The sequence below is a fragment of the Syzygium oleosum genome, unplaced genomic scaffold (genome assembly GCF_021117445.2).
Source record: "Syzygium oleosum isolate NSW1041296 unplaced genomic scaffold, Sole_v2.1 Sole_v2.18, whole genome shotgun sequence".
Classification (NCBI taxonomy): domain Eukaryota; kingdom Viridiplantae; phylum Streptophyta; class Magnoliopsida; order Myrtales; family Myrtaceae; genus Syzygium; species Syzygium oleosum.
In genome coordinates, this window is record NW_026607502.1 from 3,821,977 (window position 1) to 3,841,956 (window position 19,980).

The following is a 19,980-nucleotide window of genomic DNA, read 5'->3' on the forward strand; positions in this document are numbered from 1 at the left end:
GATAACACGACTGCTGACGAAAGTATCAAATTGCGAGAGCCACTCTCACCTCCGGGCATTTGAGGGTTGCCTTGCCCTGAGGCAAGGCCCAAATCAAGCGAGGGCTAGCCTCGCCTTAGCCATTTCCAGGCAACGAAAAGAAACTGCAATGCAGAGCAGAGGGAAATCCTCAACTTTCCCTTCTTGCGTCGTGTAGAGGATCCCCAACTCTTGATGCTTGAATGGGGGAGAATCTTACGTGTTGAATCCCACCCACTTATGATGGGACGGAATAGTAAAAGTGATAGAGATCGCTTGCACGCACAAGTTAATCCAGTGTGACACACATTGCACATGGAATCCCATTTAAAATGGGATTTTATTGTTGGACCATACTTCGAATAAGGCTAAATGACTTTTGTTAATATTTATAAATAAAAAAAAAGCTCCGGTGAAGCTAAATTATCGGCCAGATCTGGTTGCCGACGACTGCCGCCTGGGGTCGTCGGACCTCGGGCGATCGTCGGGGTCACGCAACCCCCAGACAGTGGTCGCCTGGGTCGAGCTAGCCCTCAGGCGGCGGTCGGCGGTCGCCGGACCTCGGTTTGGAGAAGATGAATAGTGACGATGAACAGTACAAGTTGCATTCCGAAAATACAACTTCTCAAAAGCACCTCCACCCTTGCATTGGCTAAAAGTCCCTTGGAGAGCATTCCAAATGCAATTACATTTCCCCAAAGTGAGTAAAAAAAGTTGCCAAACACCATTTGCATTTGACCAAGGGACTTTAGAGCCCAAATGAGCATTCCAAATACCGAACCAAATGGGACTTAAGTAAGGTATTCATAATAGTATTATCTAACACAAATGCCGAAGATTTTATCAAAGATACCAAACTCATTGATAGACGTCATTATTTCGGCAGCCCCATTTCGGCATTCATAAGAGGTTGGAGGCGGAATTCCCATTTCTCTTTGACTCAATAGACAATGATGACAAAGTACAAATAAATTCGCAAGACCGATCCATAAATCAAAATTTAAAGAGACTCGAAAGTTGCCCATCGACAATAGATGCACCGACGTTGCCTTTTCTCTTTGTACAGCGACTTGCAGTTTCTAGTGTTCGTTGTATGTGGAACGGGCCTAAATTGAGGTTGTCGAGCTGTATGCACGTAATGAGCGAACTGGGAATTTTTGGCAAAGCCAAAGGTCTGCTCGACGGTAAGGTAATAAAATGCAAGCTCCCGCTAATTCCTCGCCTCGTAGTACTTAAACGGCCTTCTGGTATGCGACATTGCACTTAAATTGCTCCCTTGGGCCCTATATATCTCTGCATCATGTCTTGCTTGGTGACTTCTCAAGTGGCTCGTCCCACTTGATGGTTCACAGGATAATTGGTGGCTACATACCGTGCAAACGGCCTTCCTCACACCATTGTCATCGATCTCGAGCCGGAATGTCCTCCATATGGCAAATGTTCTTCTTCGCTTAGCCGTCGCTACAATTGCTTGCGGGTTTTCTCTAAGGTACTAGCTTGTGGCGTTCGCCCCTGCAATTCTTCCCACTTGTGGGGTTGTCAAGTCTCATCATCGTTCAATTCGGTTTATCATCGAGGTGGAGCTGACATACGTAGTTGTTATCGCTAAACTCACCAAACCATTTGAACGTGTTTTGCCAAGTGACATGGGCTGTGATAATCGGAAACGGTTGTTATTTTTGTTCCTTGTTCCGATATTTAGGGTGAGAATGATAACCATTCTGTTCTAGAAACAATTCCTGGAATAGAAATACATTTTTCTATTTCTGTTCCCAGGACGAGTTTCTGAGAAAAGAAACCCGTTTGATAACGAAAAAAAATTTCTATTTATGAAATAGAAACCCGTTTGATAACAGCATAAAATTTCTATTTTCTGGAACAGAAACCCGTTTGATAACAACACAAATTTCTATTTTCCGGAACAAAAATCCATTTTTTTAGAACCCATGTTGGGGGTTAAACCCATTTTAGGGTTTTTTTAGGGGTTAAAACCTCTTTTAAATCCCTAAACTAAGGAGTCTTCAAAAATACCATTTGGGCACCTCAAAAAATTTAAATTTTACTCAAAATGGGTGGCCACAAGTATTCTAAGCCATTCTGTGAAGTTTTGAAATTTTTTATTTTTTGATTTTTTTTTGAAAAAATTCACCGAATTTCCTATTTTCCCGAAATCTGACTCTTTTTATTTTCTGGAAATTTCTATGAATTTTTCTGGAATTTTTCAATTTTTAAGGATTTTATGAAATTTTTTTGAGTTTTTTAGAAATTTTCCGGATTTTCTAATTTTTTTAATGAATTTTTTGAATTGTTTCTGATTTTTTAGAATTTTCTAATTTTTATGATTTTTCTAATTTTTTTTTAGAATTTTTTTTATTTTCTCTCAGGGAATGAGTCGGACCAAACCAGTTCGAATCGGTCTGATCAGGTCAGACCGGGGCTAAATTTAGGAAGAGATGTGTTTTGAAGAGAGAAGATAGGTTCTTTTGGAAATGGTTTTCATTTCTCGTCCAAAAACAGAAAACCTACTTTTTTTTTATTCTGATTTTTGGTCCGGAACAAGTTGTGGAACAAAAAGTTATTCCGGTAATAGAAAAATAGAATTGCGTTATCAAACGGGTTTCTGTTCCAAATCTATTTTTGGAAATAGAAAATTAGTTCTGGACAAAAATAGAATAATTATCATCGCGCCCTTAGAGAACGATTAAAATTGTCAGGCTTGGACGGGCTCGTTAAGGCCATGGACCGACCCGATCCAGACCCGACCCGATCAAGACCCCGGGCCGACACGACAGTTGGGCCACCTCTAATCCAGAACCACGCGGGAGTTTCTCGTCGAAGACAAGGGATAGATCCTCGAACGTGACGCACGCCTATGTTCCATGCCCTCAAGGGCGAAGCTAACGAACGATTCTTTTGTCTGCTAGCGCGGACTGTACTTGATAGGGAGAGATGACAGTGTCGCTGTTCCCTCCACATCCACTCACTGGCAACTGTAAAATCGTCGCCAAACGTCGTCATCCGTTCGCTGAGCTCCCTCTTGTCTTTGAAGAAAACCTTCCATCCGCACAGTGCGGATTCTTTGCGGTCGTTCTTCTCGTGGGCGTCGAATAAAGCGTCGTTTTTGGACTTTACCCTGCTGGTGCTGTCCTTTCGGGGCAACTGGGTCGACATTTTGCGTAGCTTCGAAGCTATCGAGCTGCGTTGTTGATCTTTGCTTAGTTGGGTGTTCGTTTTGGGAATTAGCTTCGGCGTTGGTTCGGATGTTGTGATTGATTGCGCCGCTGAAGTAGCTGTCGTTGTCAGTGCCGATGGAACAGAGGAGGGGCGGCGATTCGGCCGATGACCAGTCGGTTTCTCGCGGCGATAAAGCGAAGAGACCCGACAGTCGCGGAGGGTTTTCTGGTAGGGACACCGCTCCCGGGAGTGATCTCTGGAAGGATGGGCTCATCTGTGCTTTTGAATTTGTTAGGGGGCGTAAAAGATCGGGTGATTTTTCCAAGTCCGGCTCGAAATTGCCGAGCAGGGCGGCGACCAAAGTCGATCACTCGAAGGCGCGGGCCGGTACGAATGGTGGTGTGGTTGAGGCATTTCCTCAAGCAGTGAGTAGAAAATGTGACGCTGAGGTTGCTGGTGGTGATGATTATGGCGAGAGCCCAGTTCATGAGCTAGGCCAGTTTCGCAGTGTTGATAGGTTGGAGGGTAGTCACTGGGTACCAATTGGGTGGGAAAGGATCTCGGCTCTCGCCCAAACCGTGCAAGTAGATGCCGGTTGGGGGATGCAGCTAGAATTAATGGATGACAGTGAGGACCTGACGGCCGCGGATATGGCAGCTCCTTACTGGGAGAGGCCCGCGGGGCCGGTATGGTGGTGTCATTTCTCGGCAGGTCATCCCGCTGTGGAAGCATGGCTCAGTAATGCTCAGTGGTTGCATCCGGCCGTCAGTTTGGCTCTACGGGATGAAGGTCGGCTCATAAGCGAGCGCATGAAACATCTTCTTTATGAGGTAAATTTGTTGTTGGGGCCTAGCTTGGGTGTTTACTGCTACTGGTAGAAGCATTATAAATCTGCATTTCCTTGTTCTTGTGTGCTCACATATGCTGTTTAGGTGCAAATTGTGAAGGACCAAATTAAATTTGTGTTAGGGTCACAGCAAGGTCCCATGAAGATGACTTCTTCATCTATTACAATGCCATAGAAATAAGCCTTCCTGCCTTTCATGTTATGTTTACTTTGTCTTTTCTACTCAGACAACATCGCCACTTGTCCCTTGATCCTGATACCCGTCCCACCCACCGATAAAATCAAGTGAATGCATTTCTACTACTCTTAAGTCTAGATTAATGTTAATACCGGGTTAATTTCTCTTGTTCTTGATATAGTCTACTCTCACGGTTAGAGTTGTTCCTTTTTGAAATTGTCTTCCCAGATTATATTTGGTTTAGCTTCATTTTGGATTTACTTTCTGCAAACTTGGAAGCATTTCCTTCTATAACAACCATGAATTCTTTGTTATTCATACCACCGTTTGCAGGAATTAATTATTACTTTATTTTCGCCCTCCAATTTAGGTGAAAAACTTCAGGGCTTTATACAATCTACTGTAGTTGATAATGATTCCAGCACATCAAATTTACATCGGAGGTGATGCATGTGACTCTGACTTTGAGACGAAGTTCTTTACACTCATGTACTTCTGCATCAAAACCCTCTGAGCATGCCTAATGTCTCAAGGGAATTTTCTTTTTGTGAATTCTAATTTTACATGGTTCCAGCCAAGCCAGCATCGTTGACTTCATTTTATCATCTTTCTGCGACGCAATAGTTCCAGTTTTTACCCATTAAACTCTGAAGCAACAGAAAGGTTTCAGTTGTTTTGCACAAAAATGTCGGTGGTCCAAATGTATAGGCATGTGCTCCATATGTTTTGTTGTTACACTAGTCTGAGGATAAAAATCGTGGGTAATCCTATTTTTGTATGTTTCATGGAGATTGAGGGGGTTAAAAATCTTTTGTCACGCTCTCTTTTTCCAGGTCCCAGTTAGAGTAGCTGGAGGACTGTTATTTGAGCTCCTTGGACAATCAGCTGGTGATCCATTTGTCAATGAGGATGACACCCCGATTGTGCTACGGTCTTGGCAAGCACAGAACTTCCTGATAACTGTACTACACATAAAGGGGCCCGTGAAAACCATGAACGTGCTGGGCATAACTGAGGTTCAGGTAGTTCGTAGTTAACAGAACACTTCCCTGAGACCTATATCATGGCATTTCATGTTGATTTTCTGCTCTTATTTTGGTGCGATTTCAGGAGCTTCTTCTTGCTGGTGGTTATAATGTCCCAAGAACAGTGCATGAAGTCATAGCACATTTAGCTTGCCGCCTTTCTCGATGGGATGACAGGTAACAGTGCTATCAATACACAAATCTGATGCAGAGAGTTCTTTTGTATGGTTGCTACACCATCTATCGGTTAATAGAACATATAATTATCAGCATTAGATGTTTGTAATTTGCAAGTCAATTTTGGTATGTTTTATCGATTGCTATTGATGTAGACTGGGGAATGTCTAGGCCAACATATATATGGTGCTCTGCCTGCTCAAGGCTAGATGCTCTTGACCATTTGCATTAGCCTTGCTTTGTCCTAAAGCAAGCTACATGATTTATGCAAATTCCGCAATAACAATCATAAACAGTGCAAGAGAAAAGTCTTATACATGATGTGACGGTGGGGATTGTTACAGTTGACGTGGGTTGAAGTCTCATCGCGAGCAATGCTGCATGCCTTAGAATGTTGACACTCTTTTGTGTTCTGATCCTTCTACCTAAACTTAAAAATGGACTCTTGAACTAAGTGGGCCTTGACCAATGCACTACTGCCGCATGATCCATACAAAATTTATAGATAGTTCTCTATTTGACTGTTCTTTTTCCATCTATTGGTCAGCAATCTGTGGATTTCCTTCCTCGGGCACATCCTCCGCCTGCTGTTGTGTATTTCTGAATATGAACTACAATTTAGATGTATTTTCTCATCTGTCTTTATAGTGCATTTCCATGGTAATCTTTCAGTCAAGTGCATTCTTCAAGGAACTGCATTCAATTTCACTGATGAAACGTGACTTTACGGACTATACTGCCATTATTCTTCCACTTCATTGCCTTTTATTAATTTCAAGAGGACTAAAACTACTAATTCTGTCAAACTTGTCTGAACAGATGCTGCTTGCTTCTCCTTGGCAAATTGTCTTGCCTAGAATTGTTTATCCTCTGTGTACAATGTCAAATGTAGTTTTCCTTGACATCATTTTTAACTTTGTAATTTGTTGGCTTTATTCCCTTGTTTTTCTTTTTTACTATTCTCATCTCTAACTTCTGCTAGGTTATTCCGGAAGTCAATTTTTGGGGAAGCTGATGAGGTTGAACTTAAGTTTATGAACAGGTTAGACGATTATAGATTTCTTTTGTGTAATGTTTTACCTTCGTCCAGTTCACATGAGTGACTGTTAATTTTCTTTGATGTATAGGAGAAACCATGAGGACTTGAATCTTTTTACTATAATTCTAAACCAAGAAATCAGAAGGTTGTCCAGACAGGTAAATTGCCCTTTCTTGTTTTGGATTTTTCACCTTTTCAACAGGAATGAGATAATTCTCTCCGCTGAAACATGTCATTATATCATCACTGGTTAGCTCCTAGTGACGTGTGAAAATTGCCAGTCCTATTTAGCATCACTAATGTCATGCTTGTTGGACTCACCTCATCTGTCCTCTGCATGTGTTTTGGAAGTCGTAGAGTTAAGAATGCAAGACTTCTTTTTGGCCAAAAGAATGCAAGACCTTGAAGTTCTACGTTTAGAATGATAATATCAGTTTAACCATATTACTATAGCTGTAATTAGTTGTTCCAGCAGTTGAGCCCACAAATTTTGTATGAGTGGCATTGTGAGAGTCAGACCATCTGTTGCAGGTCATAAGAGTGAAATGGTCACTTCATGCAAGAGAAGAGATCATGTTTGAGCTGCTCCAACATTTAAAGGGTAATACGACTAGAATTTTGTTGGAGGGAATTAACAAGAGCACCCGGCAAATGATCGACGAGCAAGAAGCTGTCCGTGGTCGCTTGTTCACCATTCAAGATGTAATGCAGAGCACTGTCCGTGCATGGTTGCAGGTGAGAATTGCTATTGTCATGGTATAGTATTACCTTCTTTTCATTCTGGTTTAAAAGTTTCTCACTTAATCTGGGAACTCTCATTCAGGATAGAAGCCTTAAAATAACTCATAATTTGACTGTTTTTGGAGGCTGCGGGGTTGTTCTTACGATCATAACCGGCCTTTTTGGTATTAATGTCGATGGGATCCCTGGAGGAAGCAACACACCATATGCATTTGGTCTGTTTTCAGCTCTTCTCGTCTTTTTGGGGATCGTGTTGATTGTAGTTGGCTTGCTTTACCTCGGGTTGAAAGCACCAGTGACCGACAAGCAAGTTGAAGTCAGGAAGTTGGAGTTGCAAGAGCTGGTAAAGATGTTCCAGCACGAGGCGGAAACACATGCTCAAGTTCGTAAACCGCTTTCTCGAAGTAACTTGACACCCACAGCTGGAGACATGTTGCCCGGCGATGCCGATTATTTACTCATCCAGTAAACTTAGTAATTACAGGTATGTGGAAATCGAGTTCTCAAATCGAAATCACTTGATAATAGTTTTCTTCTTTCTCTATTTTCCTAATCTGATGCCTCTTAAAGGTGATCTCGTCTGCTAACGTTATACAAGTACAGAGAGTCCACGCTTCTGCAAAATTTATCAGTCTTGTGTGGAATTTCAGCTGAAACTTCAGTATCTTTGTCATTCCCTTCTTTCTGTTAGGTTTGAGAGCTAGACAACAGATCACTTACTCCGGCTTTTGATTTTCTGATGTTCAGTAACAGCACCTGAACTTTTTCCGTTTTCTATTTTAGTTTCGTTACCGAGTACATCTGGACAATCCAGGGTGGCTTAGGACAATTGCAAACATAGGTATCGAACGCTGTATTCCAAAGTTAGACAGAAGGATACGAATGAGATGCAGTGTAGCAGTAAGGTTCGCAAAGATGGGAACCCCAGATGAAGGCACAAGACTACAAGGACTCATACTAGGGAGGAGAGAATGTCTAAAACTTATCCTTCCTCTTGCTTGGGATAAACACACAGCAAACTAACGACGCCCATTTATTGTCTGCTACGCATTGCAGAAGAAGAGGGCGAAACTTAGTCCGAGTATTCAGGTTGTGATCACCTTGGGAGGATACTTTTAAAATTTTTGTTCTTGAAAGCGCGGCGAGAAGCGTTCATTTCACTGTCCTAACCGTCTTCATCATCAGCAATGTTGTGAGTACTAGGGACACATTACTATGGGCAGATGAGTTGTATTAGTTTGAGACCTCGAACTGAAGAATGAGTCCGTAAAAGACTATAGCATTTTCTGTTACCATGTCGAACGAGAGTTGGTAATTTTGGATAGAAGTTAGTAACTTTTTTTTTTTCCGGTTGGTAAGTTGTCATAAATGTTAGTGAAGTATAGGAAAAGTTGGTAGTTTTGGAACGGTCAAATAAAAGTCGGTAAGTAATTCAAATATCAGTTGGCGGTTTGGTGCAAGAGTTGGTAAATTAAACTCTATTGACAAATGCTGATAGATTATTGGAGTAGCTAGTAATTTTAAAAATAATTGGCAATTTCGTATAAGAGTTGGTAACTTTAACACGTTGATAGCTTCGACAAATAAATGTTGGTAAAAAAGTAGGAACAGTTGGTGATTTCTAAAATATTCTAAAGGTAAGTGGACTCGTACACAATAAGAAATTTCCTAAAAGAGTTAGTAACTTGAACAAGTTTGTAAGCTGAGCAAATAAATGTAGATAATTAGTGGAACGGTTGGCAATTTCGAAAAAAAAAAAAACAAACATTGGTAGTGATTCAAATAAAAGTTGGTAATTTCCTACAAGGGTAAGTAAACTTAACATATTGGTAACCTTTGTAAATAAATGTTGGTTATAGTATTGGAACGGTTGGTAATTTCAAACAATCAAAAAACCGTTGGCATATTAACTCAAATAAGAGTCGGTAATTTCGCATAACATTTAGCAAACTTAACATGTCAGTAAGCTCCACAAAAAAATTTCGGTAAATTGTGTATTATAACCATTGGTAATTTCGAAACATTCAAGTAAGTTTTGTGAACTTACTTAAATAAGAGTTAGTAAGGCTAAAAGCAGTTAGTAACTTAACTCGAAAGGTTGGTATAATTTTGCCAAATGCTAACACATTGGTAAGCAAGTCAGTGAGTATTGGGAAACAACTATTGATACTTTCGTAAAATTATTGGTGACTTACCAATGTGTTATTGACTAAAACAAGTTGATGATTAACATTTTGCTCTAATCCCTTTACTAGCAGGACCGCATGCCTATTGGCCTAGTGGGCTACTTGGTACAAAAGCTTTTAGTACTGAAGATTTGGAGAAAAGTGATTATGAGGTTCCTAGTTTGTTCTTGGTAGAAATGGTCATGCCTAGAAATATATAAATTTATTATGAGAAATTTGAATGTAAACATAAAATAATTAACTCGAAATTGATATAAATTGACACGGATTTTCTTGTATCAAGGGGAAAAAACCCCCTTTTATAATCATCCTAAGTGCAGGCAACAAACTCGAGAAATCAGCTGGGTTAAGGACTTGAATCCAATGTGGGATGTGACAAGTCTCTGGCCACTTGGATAAACTTTGAGTTAATATCACGAAAAACTCTAAACTGATACATCTGTGATAATTTTATTTTGAACTATTTTTTTGATCACAAAAAATTCAAAACTGGTACATATATGATAATTTTACTCCAAACTATTTTTTTGACCACTAAAAACCTCACACTGGTACACATGTGATAATTTTACCCCAAACTAATTTTTTGATCACCAAAAACCCCAAACTGGTACACCTATGACAAATTTACCCTCCGTTAGTTTTCGTTAAATTTTACTGTCAAATTGCTAAATTTAATGACACGTGGTAGTTAACAGGTGTACCAGTTTAGGGTTTTACCCCTCTATTTGCCACAAGTTTACTAATTTGTGATTTTTCGTAATATTAATCCAATTTAACGGATACTAACGGAGGGTAAATTTGTCAAAAATATATCAGTTTGGGGTTTTTAGTGGTCAAAAAATTAGTTTGGGGTAAAATTGTCACAGGTGTACCAGTTTAGGGTTTTTGGTGGTCAAAAAATTAGTTCGGGGTAAAATTATCACAAGTGTACCCGTGTGGGGTTTTTTATAGTAAAAAAAATAGTTCGGGGTAAAATTGTCACAGGTGTACTAGTTTGGGATTTTTCATGGTATTAACCCATAAACTTTTAGGATTAGCATCTTCTCGTCGGAGGAGATTTGTTCGGTACACGTGAATATGTCGGTCTTGTGTGCATCTGCAGGATTAAACGAGTCTTTTCAATGAGTGCTACAAGGGCATTGGTTAAACGTGATGGACGAAGAAATATTCAATTTCCAAAAATACGTTACGAGAACATTTCGAAACATTATCCCTTTCTACATTTGGTTTTTCAAAATAATTTTATATGATAATAATATGGGTTAATATTATGAAAAACCCTAAATTAATACATCTGTAATAAATTTACCATGAAGTAAGTTTTTGACCACGAAAAACTCTAAACTGGTGCACCCGTGATAAATTTACGCCAAACTAATTTCTTGACTATCAAAAACTCCAAACCGATACACTTGTGACAAATTTATCCTCCATTAAATTGGATTTATATCAAGGAGCTAAATCTCTGGGTAATTTTGCAGCTAAAAGGTAGTCCCTGAAGGGCTTGAACAAGAAATTCGCTAGTGCAGGATAGCATATTTGTTGCAAACTGACCTTGTTTTCCCTGGCTCTCATCATAGATTCCTTAAGAGGCATGATATTATGCTTAACTGGCCGAGCTGCATTTCTTAGAGGATCATGCCAAGCTTTGAAGAAAAGGATTTTTAGAGAGACATGGAAAGTAAGAACTCTGAAATCTTACAACTTTTTCTCTTATTCCAAACTGAAGGATTGCATGGCCTTATTTAGGCGCTGCGGAGCACGTTGTTGGACGATGGTCGAGATAAAACAAAACACACCTAAAACTGAGTACATTATTGGACGTCTGTCTATATAAAACAAAACACACCTAAAAATGAGTACATTATTGGACATCTGTCCAAAATACACCTAAAACACACTCATAGGACATCTAAAACATACTCATAGGATTAGGTGAAAACAGTACCCGACTATTATATGTTACAATGAACAGTGCCGGTTAGGTGAAACAGTATCAGTTTATCTCCATCCAGAGTTATAATCATAATCCGAGTTGTCTGAGCTGTTTACACATTCATATTCTGCTATTTGTCTCTGTACTAGAATTTGTTCAAAATTGTCTTCAGTAATGGCTGGCATTTGGTTCGAGGAAGAGGATGCATATGTAGAAAAGTCTGGAAGAGATAAGTTTTGACTGGTTCTTTCAGGCATGACTGGTTGGGGCCAATTTCCTATTTGAGCGTAAGAGAAGCTTGTATTGGTGTCAAGTCCGACGGATAAGGACAATGGTCCATAATCATAGGGATCTTGAGAGAGTGGTCCACCTCATGGGTCCTGAGATGATTGTGCCGGATCTCCTGTGTTTGATATTTCTTGATCTTGTGATGGTCCGAGCTGTACTTGTGCTTGATCATATTCTTAGAGTGCTTGTCTCATTACAGATGAAGATCCTTTGTGATCCCATGAAACAGGTGTGGTGTAATCCCATGCTTCTTTTGGGACAATACGATTTTCTTGGCTTAAGAACCTCTAAAGTTCCCTATAATTATATTCAACAGAGCCAATACGACTAGGGAATGAATTATAGACACGTGCAACATGGAGTTGTGACTGGGGCTTGCCTACTGCTGTAGGAGTATCGGAGATGGTACCATCATTGTACACAAAAGTTCATGGACGATGGAGGAGTACAATAGTGTGTGTTTCTGGATTATCTCGGACTTTTTTTTAACTCTTCTAGAAAGAGTCGTTTCCAGTAAACAAGAGGGTAAAACCATTTGAGCATGGATAAAAGGTTTTTCTCGTGTTCATTTAACTTAATGTGATCAGCCATAATCAATCTGGTTAAGTTGAAAAGAAATTTTCTGGTGGGAAACTCAATAGCTATTAAGTACTTACTGGTTAGGTACCATAATAGCCATTTAAGTTTTTCAAGAAAATTATTTTCTTTTCAAATTAATGGGTGAATGAAAGGGCACCTCGAGTGTAATCCAAAAGGGCTAAGAATAGAGCCTCCATATAGTCTGAAAAGGTCAGTGTGACATTGTCACATGAGATTGTCAAAATTTTCAGTGAGTTTATCCTTTTGAATTTGCTCAACTATTTCTTGAGGGTATTCCAAGCTTGGTCATTCTCGAAATCTTTCAATTTTGTACTTGTCTGGCTGAAATGGGAAGGAATGCCTGAGAATATACATGTTGATTTCTGCTGATGCTTTTGGTCCGGAGAGAAAATCTGCAAGTACATTCTTTTTTCCTGCAATATCTTTGGTTTCAAAGGAGTATTTCGAAAACCACTTAGCCCATCTGAGTAGTTGAGGATGAGAAATTTGCTTCTGTTTGAATTTGGTCATATTGGGAAAAGAAGTCATATCCAGTTCTACCAGAAAATGGTGGCCAATAAGATGGCATTTGAACTTTTTCATTCCATTCTTTACTGCCAAAATTTCCTTGAAGGTAGAGTGATAAGGCATTTCTGCCTAAGAAAACTTGCCACTTTTGTAAGCGCAAAGATGTCGCTTACCATGAAGTTCTTCGAACAATACGGCCGCCCAATACTTATCAACTAGCATCAGTTTGCAAAATTCTCTTTCCTGTAGATGGGATTTGCAGAGGGGGAAGATCTTGCATAATTTCTTTGAGTTCCGCAACTGATCTGGTTTGTGCCTTTCCCCATGGTACTGGATGCTTTTTTAACATCAATTGCAAAGGACTTAACAACCTTGCAATGTTTGGGACAAAATCTCTAAGATAATTGATTATCCCGAGAAATTGTTGAACTTGCTGGGTTGTAAAATCCTTTTCAAGAAATTTTAGTAATTCCTTGGCGATATGCGGCCCTGGATAATATGTGCCTATGTTAAGGTGCATGCCTAGGAATTCAATTTCTATTTGGGCAATGGTCATCTTTTTCTGGGAAAATATGATGCCATATTTTTTCACAATTTCTGCAAATTGCTCAAGAAGTCAACAGTGAGATTCTTCGTCTAGACTATAGAGTAATATGTCATCAATATAGCCAGCAGCATTGGACAAAATTGGCTGGAATATGCGACACATAGCCTATTGGAATAAGGAAGGCGCAACCTTGAGACCAAATGGAAGAACTCTCCATTGGAAATGTTGGTTTGGGATATAGAATCCTGTTTTTAGTCTGTCATCAGGATGAATGCCCAATTGCCAAAATCCGGCTTTAAGATCAAACTTTGAATAAATATGGGCTTTAGTGATTTTCGCAAAAAGGGAATTTCGAGAAGGCAAAGGGAATTTGTCATCTTGGAGGAAAAGATTAAGAGGCTGGTAGTTGATAACCAATCTCATCTTACCTCTATTTTGCTCAGCACATTTATTGACATAGAAAGCTTCACAAGTCCATTGAGAATTTGAAGTTTCAATAAGGCCTTGTTGTAACAATTCTGAGCATTGTTTTTTAGCAAGACCTAAATGCTCTGGATTCATTCCCGAATGACTTGCCTTAGTAGGATTTATATCTTCATTTTTCTTGAAGGGGAGCCGAACATAGAATTCTGGGTTTTTCCACAAAAGGATGAAAACATTTCTGGGAGAATTCGAAATGATTTTCTGAGCATGATTTCAACAATTTCTACATGATTGGATCTAACAAACTCATTTGGATGGAAAAGAGCCTTTGTATATTGACGAATTCAGATAAGTGGTCTTTATACTTAAGTCCTTTTCTTGGAACAATTCTCAAATCTGGAAGTTGAGTCATAATATCCCACCCAATAATCAAGTCTTTATTAGGAAGACTAGATCCAAGAATTCTAGTGGTAATGGAGTACTGAGGGAAAAACTGAATAGACACAGATGTGGTGCGAACATTTGTAGAAAAAGTATCTCCTGAAGCAGAGTTGAAATACCGAACATAGGAAGTCCAGTATTCTTTAGGAAGAACTTTAGTATCTAAAATTGAAGCACTGGCACCAGTATCTATGAGGGCAATGACTGAAATTGATTTGGCAAACTTTGAGAGATAGATTTTGACTGGGAAGTGGGGACAATGAAGTTGACTGGAATGTATACTGGGGTCCAGATTTTCAGTGTGAAGATAGATGGAAAAGTTCTTCAGGTTTTGAATCAGAGTCTATTTCACTGGGGGTGAAATAATAAGGAATGATGCAAAGTGTTTGGTCAGTGGGATTTTTATCTACAGAGAACAAGGATTCGATATTATCATTGTCAAGAGAGATTCCTGTCTCTAGTTCTATATTATGAATGAGATGATTCTGACCTTTTGTTGCCTAAGGACAATTTTTGGCAAAGTGGCCCTTCTGGTTGCAAATGAAGCAACGGTTTGGTTTCTTGCGTCCTGTGAAGTTTCTATGTTTTCGCAGGAATCGCAATTTCTTCTTTCTTCTGAAATGCTTAGATCTTTTCACTCGATACTTCTTGAAGTGCTTGTTTTTCTTTGAATATTCTCCGTAGGAACCGTCACAATCTTTCTTTGAACATTTGATCTTCAAATATTGTTTGGAGCAAGCACCATCAAGTTCACGATTGTCTCTGATGTAATTTTTCATCTTCTGTCTTCGGAGACAAAGTTCATCAAGACAAAGATGGATTTCTTGTTGCAATTTTCCAAAGGAGAAGATCAGCAGGTTTTGTTATGAAATATAGGTAAATGATTCCAATGACTGTCGCGACCTCCCCGAACCGACCCCGCCGCCTAGGTGGTTTGGCTAATAGATTACTAAGTTAAACCTAGCTCGAGCTCTCTCAAGCCCATACCAATTCGCGACTTAGGTTTAAGTTATTAACATGCAAATCAATTTCATTTAGGAGTCGCCACTAATCAATTTTTGGTGGGTCGATTAGACACCCAAGTGAAGCACGGGAGAAATGCTTCACTTCTACGAACCAGAGATTCAATGGGTACGGGGACTTGATTACACTAATTGACCAATTAGTGCCCTTTCGGTACCTAACCTTGTTTAATTACCGCCTAATGTGTTCACACTAATCGAGAGTCTCAAAATTTGATTCCTAACCAAACTAGGGAAAGCAACAATCAATACATGAACCTAACGTGCAAAATCGACCACATGCGAGTTAGATTAAACACGCGATTCAAAGTGTGTGAATCAAGCAACGTGCAATCAAATATGACACTAATCACACATTAAGGCAAGAAAAGCCAATTGCAAAGCCCAAGTGATATTTTTTATTTTCGAAATTTTTTTTCATTTTTTAATAAAAAAAATATTTTTAATTTTTTAAAATTTTTTAATATTAAAGTAATATAAAATCGGACCCGGGTCGGGTCTCCACATACGACCCGGATCTGGACCGACCTGGGCGCGCCGGCCCGGGTCCACAACCGGACTGGGCTCATTTGTTGAGCCCGATCTAAAAAAAAAAATTTAAAAGGAAAAAGGGCCCAGCCCGGAAAATGTTCTAAAAAGGAAACAAAAGCCCAAAGCCCACTAGGGTTAAAGAGACAAAATAACAATTTAACCCAATTTCCAAACTCGGCCCATCCGCGAAAGCCCAACACCTAAAAAACCCACTCTAATAACTAAAAGGCCCAAAACATTAAATAAAACTCTACCCGGTTTCGACCCGTGAACCTGACCCGACCGCAAGCCGCCGACCCGACTTGCTGGAAACCCTAGTGCCCGCGACACGTTCACCCGACCCGACTTGCGGCCGCACTGCCGACTCATGCCAGCCCCGCGGACCGAACGTCGGCTTCTCCGAACCCCAGCCTTCATGGCTGGGGTTTTCGGTCCGGCAGCCGAGCCCGTGATCGGCCGTCGTTCGACATGCCCCGACCTCCGCGGTCAGGGCTTTCGACCGTGCGACCGAGCCCTTGCTCGGCCGCCGCTCGACTCATATCCGCATCGCCGCCCCGACGAGGAGCCGCGGCGTACTCCATTCGGGTCACCGCCGTGGCGATCGGCGGCACGCCGGGACCGTCCGGCATTCACGCACAAAAAAAGCACAACAGAACAGAGGCAAATCCAAGAAGTTTGGTTCAGGCATAACGTCAAACAGTTGACGCGCGCTAAAAAAAACAAGGGATTTCTAGAACAATCGAGGCTCAAAACGGACCGGGATCATCGACACTAGACATGCGAAGAAACAGGAACAAGCACGAGGCCTCACGGACCGGAACTCGCACGAGCCGGACGGCTGCAAGCTCCGGCCAACGAGCCAAATGAACAGAAGCAGAAACAAGGGAGGGGGATGCCATTGCGGCACTCCCTATCCGGCTCGGCGGCGGCGAACGGGGTGAGCACGATAGATCGGACTACATTCGGTCACCTCGCATGCCTCCAAGCCGAAATCATCGGGAAATTAGCTCAGGACCTTTGAAGAAAAACCAAAAAAATCGAGACCCACCTTAGACGCGAAAGGGAGGCCGCAAGCTCGAGTGGCACGGTCGGGGATCGTCGAACGACGCTCGGGCGCAGCCGAGCTACGAGCAAGCTCTCTGCTCCCTTTCTCAGATCCCGCTCTCGATTTTCTCCGAATCTCTCCTCCGTTCTCTCGCTCGGATCTCTCTCTCTCTCTAGCTCTCTCTCTCTCTCGAGAACTCTCTCTCTCGGCTCTCGATTTAAAGCCGGCCAGCAGGCAGGCGTGCATGGCCCCTGCCATCGCCAGCCTGCCGCGGCCGGTCGATCTCCCGACCCGTAGATCACGCTACCGTGCCCCCGCGCCTCTACTCCCACTGCTCTGCTTCTGCTCGCTTCTGTTCTCTCCCCCCGTACCAGCGACGTTGGGGGGGAGAAGGTGAACAGTCGCGGGCCGGGCCAAGGGGGAAAGGGGCCGACCCGCGTGGGAAAATAAGAAAAAGAAAATGAAGCATGGGCCGCGCGAAGATAAACAGGGAAGAAAAGAATGGGCCGACTGACCCGGCCCGGAAACTTTTTTTTTTTTTGGATAGATCCTATTAATGCAAATGTGCCTAATGTCTATATGCCATGGAATTTAACGAAAATATTTTTGGTTTAGGGGTTAAAAATTAAACCCTAATTTTTTATGCGATAAAACCCTAAATGGACTAGGCAAAATTTAAGTGTCAACAATGACTTGGGAAAAGTCTTGCAGAAGAAGAAAAGTCATTTGATCTGTTTCAGAAGTTGATTGCCACCAATGTTTAAGGCTTCTAGTAAACCTTGTGGCAAATTCTAAAAGAACATCATATTTGCTTTCAACAACAAGAGCTCTGGTGTTTAACCAAGCATGGAATTCATCCAATATTTCTGGCCATTTGGAATAAAGAATATCATCAAGAGTGAAAAACTGTTTGGATGGGGAAACAGAAATATAAGATGGGTTATTGATTTGAATAACCTCTGGTTCAGATGAATTTGGTTCCATGTCTTGTTCTGGTGGATTAGCCATAAAAATTGGAGGAGTAGTTGGTGGTATTTGGAAAGATTCAATGGAAGGAATTTGGAAAAGTTGAGAAAGAAGAAGAGGATGAAGAGTCAGATTCCGAATCTGAATTTGGCAAATTTGATACCTTTAGTACTTCTGGAGGAGTGCACACTTGTAGATGTTGTTCTGAATCAGGTTCTGGATTCTTTTGTTGATCTTTGCTTAAATCCCTCAGAAAAGATTCCAAGGGGTTTGAGATCATCATCTGCTGGTCAAAATTCTTTTCAGGTTTTTCAGAGGACTCAGCAACAGGTTTTGCTTTTTCCTTCATTCTTTCTTTTCGGAGCTTTTCCATTTCCCGAATGGGATTTCGCATTTCTATCATATCACTTCTATCTCGTTAAGTAAAAGTTTCGACTGTAAGAGCAGCTGCAGCAAAAACTGGAGAGTTTTGCGGTGGTGGAGGAGAGTATTCTATTCGCGGAATAGAGAAAAAATCAGTAGACTTAAATTTTCTTTCTTCAAGGAGACTGATTTGCCTTTTGAGTTTATCTATTTCATTTTTCAAACTTTCAAGATAATGGTATCCTAGATGCTGTCCTAATTCCAGAGCATGAAGCCTTTTCTGGAAATCCACAGGCATCTTTTAGATAAACTCGTTGTATATTCGGATTTCTTATTATACATCAACAATTTTGCAGTCAATCATCTTGAAAGCCTGATTTTGTGCCAGAAGAGTTTTCGATTGCCAATTTAGAACAGCCTCAGCAACAGGTGTTCTTTTTGGCCTTCCATGTTCATCTACATCAGTGGGAGAAGGAATTTTTGGAGCATGAAAGTATCTTCGCTGTGGATCAGTAAATTCCTCAGTAGCAGGAAAAGAAAGCCGAGAACTTTCAATAGGATTTAAAGGAGGAAAATCAGCTTCATTGAACATAGAAATAGATGAAAGTTGCCTGGTGGTTGGAATTTCAAGAAAGATTGGGATTTCAAGTGGATAAGAATTCTTCTTTACCCACTTATAGATTGATTTGTAAAAAGGGGAAACAACAGATTTTTTATATGGAAGTGAAACTGGAGGTGATGGTGGTGATGGAGATGATGGAAATGATGGAGGTGATGGAGTTGAAGGAAGTGATGGAGGTGATGGCGAACCATATGAAACCATAAACTGGTATCCGCTATTTTCTCCAAAGGTGTCAATGGTTGGATCTCCATCCAAATATCTTTGGTAGAAGCTGTCCTTGGCCTTCCTGGTATTTCGCTTTGGCCTAATAGCTGGATCTACTTCATCTAGGGAATTTGTACATGAAGAACACTGGCAAAAAGGATCCCAGAAACAATAACTATAGGGTCTTTATAGTGATGGACAGGATGTCCGTCACTTTTGAAGTATTGAACCAATTTTTTTGGGTCTGGTTTCTCAGGAACTGGATTAGGAACACAAGGTTCTATCATAAAGATAGTAGGAAAGATTGAAAGAGTTTCTTCTTTTTCTTTGTTGAATTTGATGGTTACAGTAAAGACTGGAGAGGCTTACTATTTTGTAGAGCTTTTCATAATTTGTTATCCAAGATTCAAGGAGAAGCTTGGCTAACTTTTCTTTTGGAACCTGCCAAGGAACATGGATGCAAGAGGCCTGATCATTTTGCATGGATATGAACAGTGCATCTTCATTTCCATTTTGGAAATTCAAATCTAAGGCATGATTTTGGACTCTATACACCATTTGGTAATGAAGAGTTGCAGCAATTGAATCGGCAGTTTAAGATGCTCCAGTAAGCTGAAGTTGAACTTTCAAGAAGGAAATTAGATGAGGATCTGAAAGGGTAATATTAAAATTTGGATAAAGGGTTACAAAGACTGTTCCAGCATTTAAGGTAGTTTGAACAGTACCAATACAAGCATGCTGGTATTCTAGAAACCTAGTATCCAAAAGAGCCACTCTTGCCACAACAGACTGATTTAGCTAGCAAAGATTATCTAGAGGGGGGTGAATAGGTGATCTTAAACAATTTTTATCAATTTACGCGGAAATGAAATATCACAGTTGAGTCTGAATAAAATTCAGATTCAAAACAGTTTATATATACAGTGCTCTTGATGTGCAGTGTGTAAAGTAAGAGATAAGGGATAAAAAAACTGCACACAAGTTTATAGTGGTTCGGCTTATAGCAAGCCTACGTCCACTCTCCCACGCTGACAGCCTACCGGCTGGATTTCACTATGTAATCAAGAGGAATTACAACTTCTGAGTGACAGCACTCT

General features: G+C 40.6%; 1 protein-coding gene across 5 annotated transcripts; it reads left to right on the top strand.

The window, feature by feature from the left end:
* Nucleotides 1–2,858: 2,858 nt before the first annotated feature.
* Nucleotides 2,859–8,638, top strand: LOC115682048 (uncharacterized). 5 transcript variants are annotated; one of them, XM_056319749.1, is made up of 8 exons: nucleotides 2,859–4,022; nucleotides 5,051–5,239; nucleotides 5,328–5,419; nucleotides 6,402–6,461; nucleotides 6,547–6,616; nucleotides 6,990–7,193; nucleotides 7,282–7,683; nucleotides 7,953–8,638. In XM_056319749.1, the coding sequence occupies exons 1-7, from the start codon at nucleotides 3,327–3,329 to the stop codon at nucleotides 7,666–7,668; spliced, it is 1,698 nt and encodes a 565-aa protein (XP_056175724.1). In that variant the 5' UTR covers nucleotides 2,859–3,326; the 3' UTR covers nucleotides 7,669–7,683; nucleotides 7,953–8,638. The 5 variants fall into 5 exon arrangements, with proteins under 5 accessions (XP_056175724.1, XP_056175722.1, XP_056175723.1 ...); XM_056319747.1 differs by having other exon boundaries at nucleotides 7,983–8,638; XM_056319748.1 differs by having other exon boundaries at nucleotides 8,014–8,638.
* The last annotated feature ends 11,342 nt before the right edge of the window (nucleotides 8,639–19,980 follow it).